The 12,362-nt window shown below is 26.7% G+C and overlaps 1 protein-coding gene across 1 annotated transcript; it reads left to right on the top strand.

Annotated features, from left to right (window-relative positions):
• The first annotated feature begins 1,443 nt into the window (after window positions 1-1,443).
• LOC126553756 (uncharacterized) lies at window positions 1,444-11,839 on the top strand. The gene is given in 7 exon segments (XM_050208875.1): window positions 1,444-1,854; window positions 1,856-2,178; window positions 4,874-5,039; window positions 5,107-5,281; window positions 5,373-5,557; window positions 5,625-5,793; window positions 11,376-11,839. Coding segments are annotated over 7 exon segments (1,893 nt in total).
• Window positions 11,840-12,362: the final 523 nt, after the last annotated feature.

Genomic DNA, 12,362 nt, shown 5'->3' with positions numbered 1-12,362 from the left:
AACCCTGGTAACATTGACAATATCGTCTTATTAAACTTGAACAATGCTTACATTTGTCATATAGACAATAATTTGTTATAATGACAATAAGTTTGTTGAATTTATAATTATTTAACCAATTTGAATATGCATATTGTCAACAATATGAACAATAAAATAATACAATTAATAATATATTATTAAAACAATAATATGTCTATTATGGATATTATCATGTACGTTGTGTTCTTCGAACATTTAATATTTATATTTATAAGTCGGGATTCCCCAGAATTGACGATATATTGTCTTCGTAACAACACTATTATCATATTTTTATTATAATATTATCAAAAATTAAACTTAATCCGTCATTCGTACTTTCGACATTGACAATTAACATTTCATGCCAAATGTCCGTTGAGAGAACTCATACTGCACGTCTGCATATAAGTATTAATTTAACAGTTATCTAGTTGTTACCAGTGTCTTAAAAAGGTTATTGATTTAAATACATCAGTACATCACTTACCTGATGGTGTATTGTTTATACCTTTACCAGTTAAACCTATATTGTTCGTTTTGTATTTTCAAATTGTTTTAAATAAGCCATGCTTTTCATTTAAAAAGATTGAATATTTTGATGATCACAGTACGTTTCAAGTAAGTATAACATAATTTATTTATTTCTAATTTTTATTAATACCTACATAATAGTACCTATATATATTTTTATTTTTATTTAGGAAGTGTTTATTCATTTAATAAATATTTAGTGGGTAATAGTGTTTTCTAAAGGTTTATGATTGAACTACACCACTTTGCTGTATCTACCTGACAGTGTATTGTAGCTATACCCTAATACCCTATACTTACATTGGTAGTTTTGTATTTTCAAATTGTTTTAAATGAGCCTTGCTTTTCGTTTAAAAAGCTTGAATATTTTGATGATCACAGTACGTTTCAAGTAAGAAACATAATTTATTTATTTCTAATTTTTATCAATACCTACCTATATATATTTTTATTTTTATTTAGGAAGTGTTTATTCATTTAATAAATATTTAGTGGGTAATAGTGTTTTCTAAAGGTTTATGATTGAACTACACCACTTTGCTGTATCTACCTGACAGTGTATTGTAGCTATACCCTAATACCCTATACTTACATTGGTAGTTTTGTATTTTCAAATTGTTTTAAATGAGCCTTGCTTTTCGTTTAAAAAGCTTGAATATTTTGATGATCACAGTACGTTTCAAGTAAGAAACATAATTTATTTATTTCTAATTTTTATCAATACCTACCTATATATATTTTTATTTTTATTTAGGCAGTGTTATTCATTTAACAAATATTTAGTGGGTAATAGTGTTTTCTAAAGGTTTATGATTGAACTACATCACTTTGCTGTATCTACCTGGCGGTGTATTGTAACTAGATATTTTTGTAAGTTAATTTTTAAAAATGATTTGTTATTTATGTAAATTTAATGCTGATAATTGGAAATCTTTAGTTTATCATTTTAAAATTTTTCATTTACTTAAAACTGATAGTAATTATACATGTTGTGAAGGGACTTGTACACAATCTTTTCTATGCTTAGCTTCATTTAAACGACATATTCAAAACAAACATTTCCCTGAAAACATTCCATCAAATAATCAACCACAAGACCAATCATATTTCAATTCTTCATTACCACCACACAATATTGAAAACTTAATTGATGATAATGTTTTAACTGATAATGTAACTAATAATCCATTTGATTTTGATCTAGTTAGTGAATCTCTATATAAATCTGCAATAGAATTTGTTGTAAACTTGCATAATAATAATAATTTTACTAGAGCAGACATTACTAATATTCAAACTGGTAGGTATATTAAATAAAATAATTAAACCAATTGTATCCATGCTGAAGAATGTAGTAGATGATGAAATTAAAGAACCAATTAAGGTTGCTAAATTTCATAGACTTGCTTCTGTTATAGAAAATCCTTTTTTATATTGTAACACTGAGTATCGCTTAGTAAATTGGCTTATAAAGAATGAACTGTTATTTAAAATAAATCAATTTACCATTAATAATGAAATTTTCCCTGTACACTACAATGGTGAATCTGTCTTTAATGAAAAAATCACTAAAGGTGTTCTCTTACCTTTACAATTTCAGTTTAAAAAATTCTTTGAAAATGGAGATAATTTTAAAGAACAGTATACTCGGTAAAATTACTATAAAAACAATCAAAGTACTTCTATTGAACATTTTGTTCAAGGAAGTCTTTGGCAACAAAAAGTTTCTCTATTTTCTAATGAAAAGATAATATTTCCATTTTTTTTATACATGGATGAATTTGAAATAAATAATCCCTTAGGCTCACATGCTACATTTCAGTCTATTTCAGCTCTATATTATAGTTTTCCATTATCAGAAAACAATTCAAAATTATCAACTATATTTTTAGCTGCACTAGTAAAACACATTGATATTAAATCATTTGGTAATGATAAATGTTTACAAAGTCTAGTAAACGAAATAAATATACTTGAAAATGAAGGGATAGATATTAAAACTTAAGATGGTGATTTTCATGTTCATTTTGTCTTAGGCATAGTTCTTGGAGATAATTTAGGTCTAAATAGCTCATTAGAATTTAGTAAATCTTTCTCAGCAAACTTTTTTTGTCGCTTTTGTAAAGCTTCTAAAGCTTCAACTATAACAATGCTTGAAGAAGATTTGAGTCTTTTGCGCAATGCACACAATTATTCTGATGATGTTACTAGTATGAATTTTGCAGAGACAGGGGTTTATCACGAATCATTATTAAATCAAGTGACTGGGTTCCACGTCACACAAAATTTTTGTATAGATATAATGCATGATTTGTTTGAGGGTGTTTGTCACTATGATTTGTGTAACATAATCAAGTATTATATTGTTACTGCTAAATTGTTTTCACTTGAAACTTTAAACAATCGTAAAATGAATTTTAATTATGGACCCATTGAAATAGGTAACATTTCACCTCCCATAAAAATGATTCATTTAGAAAAAAAATATTTAAAAATGTCAGCTAGGGAAGTTATGACCTTTGTTCATTTTTTTCCCCTTATGGTAGGAGATCTTATCCCTGAAAATGATGAAGTTTGGAACCTTTTTCTTTCATTAATTCAAATTATAGACATTCTTCTATCATATACCTTTACTGATAGTGCGATTTCCCACCTTAAAAAACTAATTTCTTATCATAATTCTATGTATATAACACTTTTCAATGACACCTTAAAACCGAAACATCACTTTTTGATCCACTATCCAACAATAATAACGAATTCAGGCCCTCCTAGACATTATTGGTGTTTTCGTTATGAAGGTAAACACAAAGAATTAAAGATGTATGCTAGGTCAACAACTTCCAGGAAAAATATTACGCTAACTTTAGCAAAAAAAATGCAATTAAAATTTGCCCATAGTCTTATGATATTATCTGATAAAAAAATTATTGTGAATGATAAACACAAAATTCAAAGTAATTATACAGAAAATATAAATAATGAACTCAATGTAACTGCGTTAGACTATGTCTGTTATACTGAGCTAAAATTAAACGGAATTGTGTATAAAGCTGGTTATTTTTTAACAAAAAATTGTAATAAAATATGTTTATTTAAAATATGTGAAATGTTGTTAGTTAATAGACAAAATGGTAAAGTTTATGTTTTGGCTAATGAAATAAAGTTAAACGATTTTAACTCTCATTATGAATCTTTTAGTGTAGATCATAGCGAAGAAGTGGTTAATTATGGTTTTATTTGTAATGTAGATGAATTTAGTGGACCTCCAATAAATATTACTAAAATATCATCAGGTCAAAAAATGATCCGTCTAAAAGAATTTTATTAATTTAATAAATAAATTTAATTTAATTATTTGGGTATATTACTTATTTTTATTAAATAACTATGCTTTAAACAAATTAGAAATGTATTATATTTAAAATTGTAATGTTGTATTTAGAGCTGTATATTATTTTTATTTTTTTTAAACTATAGATTCTGTTGTTTTTAAAATTTGGCAATATAATTAGTGTGAATTTTAACCATTAACCAAGATGGAGAATATTAATAATTCTATCACAGGTTATGGAAATTTGTATGACAATTCTTCTTGTAATGTATGTACTATTCAATTTTTGTAATAAAAAATATAGTTGGTATATAGAATATAGAATTATTATTTCATTTTTTGTTTAGTTAACCGAAATTGGTCAGATATCTAATTTCCCAAATAACATTAATGTTGAGACTGTTGAGAGTGATATTATGTTCGATTATAATTACCCATATGAAGATTTACCAAAACTTAAAGAATTACTTGAAAAATGGGGTTTACAATGTGTATATCAAACTTGTGTTGGTAAGAAATTCAGATGTAGCTAATAACTTTTATGATCATTTTTAACTTTTTAAGTTATTTTTATTAAATTGAAAGTTAAAATTTAAAATATTCAATAAATTAAGATAACACTTTGAATAAACATTATGACCATTAGTTTATATATCGTCAATGAATTTATTTCAATTTTTTTGTAGATCAATTAATTGACATCACAATCCTCGCTACTATGAAATCCGAACATGTGGAGAAACTATTCTCAAAATTTCCTTGGGGAATAATTTTTAAGTTTGAATATGCACTTGCAAAATGGCAAAGTAATAATACAAGTATTGTAAATAAAAACTGTAAAGCTAGTATTACAAATGCAAGTGAAGTTTTGTGTTCTTCAAACAAAAATATAAATATAAATAAAGATAATAAAATATCGCATCAATTATCTAATAATGAATTGAAAGTTGATGAAGTTTTGAATTCAACTATACAAGGTGCTCTCATATTGGATTATTATGAAAAAAATAATAAACTAAATGATGGTATTCGATCCACACTAGTAGACATACTCATTGGATGTGTACTGTCAAAAAATATACAAATGTCTGTTAGCTTGGCAGAATCTATTGCCAATCAAATTGTGGCAATGTTCAAATCGGAAGTAAAAGTAATTATTTCAATTGATTATCTATAATTAATGTTATTTAATTTGATGATTAAATATGTACCTACAGGATATATATTTTATGAAAATTGGAAATAATAAAAATCCAAAAGGCAAATTATATGCAAAATATTATAACTGTTTAAGAAATTTAAAAAATAATGGATTAGTCCCTTCGACAATTGTCAAAAACAAATTGAATATTGACAACCACCATAAAACCAACTGGACTGAGAGAGAATTTGGTAAATTTTATTGAATTTATCTTATTTTATATGCTAATATATACATATTATATCTACTTGTTTTTATATATTAAATATTTAATATTTTCAGTTTCTGAAAATGAAATAGATTCCATATTAGATGTGCTTAAACATGGTACAAGTACTTACCCAGAATTAGAGGCCAACTGGAAAGCAGCAATTAACTATCATATAAATAATATAAAATCTTCTACATCAACGACAGATATTTTAAAAAACTGGAAACAATATTTAATTCCATACGGCCATAAACTAGTAAATAATTAACATTTTAAATAAAAATAATACATTGCCTAACACCTATTATTAAACTATGTTTCAGATTGATATTGACTATAATGCTTTATTCCCAAATAGTCATAATATTTATCAAGATTTTAATGACAAAGCAGACAAAATTTTCAAATTATTAGATGAAAAAGTCAAAGATAATAGTTGTTGTAAAATACTAGAAACTATAGTAAATAATAATGATGCTAATATAAATGAAAGTAAGAATTTTGATTAATTAATAATACATTGTATCTAACATCAGTGGCGCCCAACTAAAATTTAATTGGAGGGGCAACTAAATATTTTAGATACCCACCCAAACTTATAATAATTAATAGATTGGTACCTCCCCCCACCACACACACACAATTTTAATTACCTTAAATTTTATAATGATAAATTACATAGCTGCAAGATGGTTAAAGTGGTTCTAATGGCTTAGCCTTAAAAATATTAATTTATACAATAGGATTAATATTTGAGTGCTAATACTACAATAATTTTTACTACATCAAGGATAAAAATTAGTGTTATATTAAATTTATCAACATTTTTATTTATACAAATTAGAACTTATTACTCAACAAAATAACAAACAAAACATAAAAATAAAAACCATTGATGTGTAACAAACACATAGTATTAAAAATAATTGTTTTCTGTGTTAAAATTATATAGGTCAAAAATTTAAAACTGAAAAACTAAAACAGGCATCAAAATAATTTTCATCATTATCTATCAAAATAAATTCAATTTACTTATGTTAGTAATTTTAAAAGAACTGGACTATATGATGAAAAACATTTGATAACTTCATCTGTATCGATTGGAATATCCTTTTCACATGAAATCATCATGAGTGATTCTAATCGTTCTTCACACATCGTTGATCTAAGGCGTGTTTTTATTAATTTCAATTTAGAAAAAGCACGTTCTGGAGAAGCACTTGACACAGGGAGAGTAAGTGAAATGCAAAGTGCAGTATAGAGTGAGGGAAAAATATTTTTCAACTCTGATCTGTTGCATACTTCAAATAGCATATGTATTGTATCTTTTGGTTTTTCATCTTCCTCAGAACTGTCTTCATCGGTGTTTTGGTTATCATTATCATCAGAATTTAAAACATCTGTAAAATTATTATCTAGTTGATGTAGTTTTTCTGGAAGTTTCACCAACTTTTCAAATTCAAAATAAGTGTTAGCAAATTGTAAATATTCTCGTCTCAAATTCTCTGCAGATACAAATTTACCATAGACCTGCTCAAAAGCATTAAAAGCATCGATAGGAAGTCTCAAATTATTGGGTTCTGCAACTTCTTTAAGTCGTTTTTTTTGGAAAAGTGATATATCTCTAAATAAAGGCGTAGAATGATCATTGAATCTCTCAGCCACTTGTGTGCAAATAATGTCTATAACAGTATAATAAGTTTTTATTTTAAAATTATCTATGGGACTAATTATAGGTTGGTCATCTGACGCCATTTCGCCTGGCATCTTTTTTACACGTCTGGTGCGAATATCTGTAAGAGTGATAAAGTAAAAATCATTAGATCTGGAATCCAAAAAAACGATTTTTTCATTAACAATTATTTTAAACTGTGTTTCATTTCTAAGTTCTTGCATTTTTTTGAGAACAAATTGAACATAAGATACGGCATTTAAAAGATCCACATTTTTTCCTTGTAAAAATTTGCTAAGTGGATTAACTAAATCAAATATTTTCCTAAATATTAAACCTGTTAAAATAAATCTCTCAGATAGTAAATAATCAAGTAAGCTCTTTGCTTTAACACTACAAACACGATCAGACGAAGAGTCAGCTTGTAAATAATATAATAGGTCTATAAGTGCATCATATGTATCAAATACTGTTTGAAGTGCACTTGCATGTGATGACCATCTAGTAGTTGAAACCCTTTTCAACCTTCGAAGGGATTTGCCAGGGTATCGCATTTTTTGATAATCAGAGTATAAACCGCCACGCTTTTTGCTGCTTCCTATATAATCGTACAAGGTTTCTAAGTTCCCAAACAAATCCCTTGCTTCTACACAACTGCCAACTGCATCAACTACAACAAGACTAATCCTATGTGCCCAACACCAAACATAAGTTGCAGATGGATTATGTGTTTTGACGATTGATTGGAGCCCATTGTAAGCACCTCTCATCGATGCTGCTCCATCATACGATTGGCCGACGAGATTTTGTTTCCAATCTAGATTCATTTCTTTGCAAATATCTTCAAACATTGTAAAAAGATGTTGCCCAGTAGTCAATACTGTTTCTCTAACTGCCACCAATCGTTCACAAACAATGCCATTTTTTTTATTAATATACCTTAGAACAATAGATAGTTGTTCTTTTCTTGATATATCATAAGTTGTATCTAATGATACACTGAAAAACACTGAACTTAATAATTCTTTCTGAATAGTGTTACGAATATTAGTAGAAATTGCTTGTATTAGTTGATTTTGACGCTGCCATGACAAAAAATTAGGAATTTTTCTTCCTTTTATTTGAAGTTGTGTAATGTATGATGATAAAGCGGGAGAGTATTTCGCTATGAGCTTTGCTAAATCTTTGAAATTCCCACACACTTCTTCTTGCCACCCTTCCTTGTGGCCTCTAAATGATAGACAATGTCGTCCTAGAAACAATGTTAGATCGATTAAATGTCTTATTAATTCACGATTAAGTAGAATGTTTGATACAGCATTTTCTTTTAATGACGGCAATAATGGAAAAGAAGCTTCTTTATAGGCAGCTTTAATTGATGCCATTATGTGGTCTTCTGAAGTTTCGTGAATTAAAATTTTAGTTGGTCCATTTTTCCAAAAATTAAAACCTTCTTTAACCCAATTTGTTTGCACATTTCTTCCAAAAAGCACACAGTAAAGACAGTATGCTTTATTTTGTTTTTTTGAATAAGATAACCATTTTCGTCTGGATACATCACCATTTGTCAACTTTTTCCAATACCAATTTTCATGGAATGACCTCCCTTGTGCATCAATTGGAAATTTTTTATTAGGAAGTTCATTTGACAATGGTTGCGATGCTCCATTTTTAAAAAAAAAATCAATAAGTTCTGGGGTGAAATGTTGAATACTGCTGAAGACAACAGGATCATTACCAATATCAGATACTATAAGATAAATAATATAATTATTAGTTGGACAACATTCAGCACAATTAAGCCTTACTTTCTTTAAAATTCAAATCATTAAGTTCCATTTGATTGTTTTCATCTGTAGTAATATTACTGTCAATATCATTTTGAATAACTATTTTAGTTTTGCTTTCTGGGTTTTCTGAAATAATAATTTATTATTTAAAATATAAGATAAATAACAGAGATGTAAATGTTAAATATTTTAAAAATTTAGCTAAAAAAAATTTGAATAAACTGCTGTTAGTGATAATTTATAATGAGTATCATTTTGTCACAACACATAAAAAATTAATATATAACAAATTTGCATCACTGTAATAAGAATGTTAAATATTGTTACAATTTTAAATTATATTTTCACAGATATTACATTTAAATGTAATCTTCATTCGTCATGATTACCAAATAAACATTTGAATGTATCCTATTTTATGAAAAAAACTTGTATTTATCATTATTTCAAAAAAGTTGAGAAACAACTTCTTATAATATTATAAAATTTAATGAAACTCACAAAAATATTAAAACAAGTTACTTAATATTAAATAAAATTAGATTAATTAGATCCTGCAGGTATACCTGGTATTGGTGATGATTTTTTATTTATTTTTTCACCTGGTACATCAACAATATTTGTGTTTGTAACTACTTCACTATATTTTGCTTCTTGTTCTAATAAATAATATAGGTAACAATTGTTGTATAACCATATAATATAATATTATGTATATTATCAATAAAAAATATATTAATATATCAATACATTCATTGTATCGCTCAGAATATTGAAGTAGGTGCTAATAAGAAAAATAAATTACCAGCACTTTCAGCATTTTTTTCAACACTTTCAGAAAAAGTGCTCTCAGCTACTGTTAACAAATGGGTCCCAAAAGTCTCTTCCGTGTCTGCAATTAAAAAAACATAATGACAAAACAATTAATCATTAAACATAAGTACCCACTACCCAAGTATATTAAACATGTAACATCAAAGTATTCTGTCTTTATTTTAGTATTTTTATTTAATTGATTCAATTAGACATTCTAAACGATAAGATTAGTAATTAAAGTCGGTACCTATTGGTCTTAATTTCCTAAAAACTACATGGATACATACAGTATTTACTTTTACTATATAAATACAAATGTGATAAAAATGCAATTAAAATTACTTTTCAACAAAGGCGAATACAACATGAATAATTTTTTTTTTTTTTTTAATTATTATTAAATATTAAATAATTGTAGACATGATTACTGACATGACTCCTGCAGAATTATTAAATGAAAAAATATAAATTAAGGATAAATCAGGGCATTTGCAGGCAATAGCTGGGTGATGTTAGTGGGGTGTAGATTGTGGATGACATAAATGGCCCATCTTACTCGCCAAAAGTTGATCAATTTACACAATGATTTACTAATTTAAAACCTACATTTTAATTTTTTTAATTTACGTATAGAAGAGATTTTTCGGTCCAAAATCGATCAATTTATCAAAATTCCAGTTTATTATTTATTTTTATTTTACATTTTTTAAACTTTTTAAATTATAAAATAAACAATAATACCTAATTAAAAACAATAACAACTTACCAAGTCGCTGTCGTTTCGTTGTGTTTAATTCATTATTTGAACTATTTGAAGCTGTGGTCGTCGCTGGTATTTTAAAAAACGAAGAAATATCGGAGCATGTGTTTTTATTTTTCATTACCTTACACGACGTAATATAGCGAGTCCAATTTGTGGAATTCAGAACTCCTTTTTTTTTACCACACAAACATTCGTGATTATTTTTTGACATTTTAAATTTTATTCGCACCACGGAATACGATATTAGTAAAAAATAAACTAATAGTTAAAATTAAAATATGAATTATGTAAGACTGTAAGAAGTAGGAGTGTAGGACGTGAATAGAACAGATTCAGTTTTTATTTTGAAGTTTTGAACGCTAACAAGTCACAACAACTGAATTACATTTTCAATATTATCCACGGATCATGATTACAAACTTACAAACATAATTACGTGAATGTCGATAAAATAATTTTTATTTTTAATTTGGTAATAATAATGAACGGCTTGGTCATGGTTGTGGGGACTGGGGAGACAGAGGGTATTAGCAGTTTTGTTTTGGTTCTATTTATACATTAGGCTTATCGCTTATAAATATATTTATATAATATATACAATCATGGATAATTCTTATAGAACATCACCGAATTGTCTATCTCACTCGTAAATTACAATTATTTCTTCTATAACAAAATGATATACTTATTAAAGTTACTTAAATAATGTATATCGAAAAACGCGCGTACGATACGCCATTCACACGGCTGTGAAACATATTATTAACAATTGTCAATTTATGATTTATTGTTAACAATATAAAATATGACCAGTGTACCACACCGTGTCCTGACTACCCATCAACATACCCACCCACCCACCACCTTAAAAAGGGGGGCAGCCGCCCCCCTGAGTAGTTGGTTCGGCGCCACTGTCTAACATAATACCAGTTATGAGTAATTCAGTAAATTTTATTGAATAACTTCATTGTGTAGATTATGTTTAACTACATTTTACATAATTTTTAATGAGCCTTTAAAATTTTAATTATAGATGTTAAAAATGCTGCACGATTTCATTTGTTACACGCTATGTTTGCGCCTACATCAAAAAAAGTGACTAAAGATAGCAACGGAAAGAAAAATCTTATAAAATACTCCATCAAAGATTCCCAAGATAGTTTTATGGTGTTCAAAGATTCTGTAGAAGCTCAGCAACAGCATCTTGAAGAACTAAGAAACCACGGGACTCATATACAACCATTTATTGTGATTGTTGGAACGATGGATGTTCAGAGAGAAATATTGGTTTACTTTGATTCAGTTATGTATAAAGTGCATTCGGTTCTAAGATCAATTGAAGTATGCTATAAGATATTCAATTTGTTCAATTTAGAATATCCATCGCAATCAGAAATTGTATGGTTATTTATTCAAAAATATTTCTTTGGTGTACATTCCAAATATGATAAACCTTTTCCTAAATTAATTCAAGTTTTAGCTGAACTAAATCAATAAATTATATTATTATATTTTGAAGAATTAAAATAAAGAAATACATTTTTACCTGTACCTATACTGTTTTTTATTTTAATTATTATTTAGTATTTAGTATTTACATTAAAAAAATTTAATATTTAATTTAATTGTTCATTAAACACTCATTAATATTGTATATAATTAATTAATTAATACTTTTCATAAATTGACAATTTGAGATTTATATTAACAACCAACTTCTTAATACAACAGAGTTTTTTCTATAAATCAATCAAGCTTAATATAACTTTAACAATGGGAATGGATAAACTAGTATAGTTATTATTATGATGATGATAAGATATTTGTCAATGTTACACTAGTAAATATATTTAATTGATAATTGCAAGTATCAATTTAACAATATATTTTGTTAATAGCACAATATTGATATTAATTTAACAATGCAAAATCAATAAAATTAGTTTTTTTTATTATTACGATAATAGGTTAATTGTCAATGTTACACTGATAAGTATATTCAATTGATAATTTTAAGAAG

This window comes from Aphis gossypii, unplaced genomic scaffold (genome assembly GCF_020184175.1).
Source record: "Aphis gossypii isolate Hap1 unplaced genomic scaffold, ASM2018417v2 Contig00322, whole genome shotgun sequence".
In the NCBI taxonomy this organism is placed as follows: Eukaryota; Metazoa; Arthropoda; class Insecta; order Hemiptera; family Aphididae; genus Aphis; species Aphis gossypii.
Note: the sequence above shows the minus strand (reverse complement) of the source record. Positions and strands in the feature narration are given on the sequence as shown.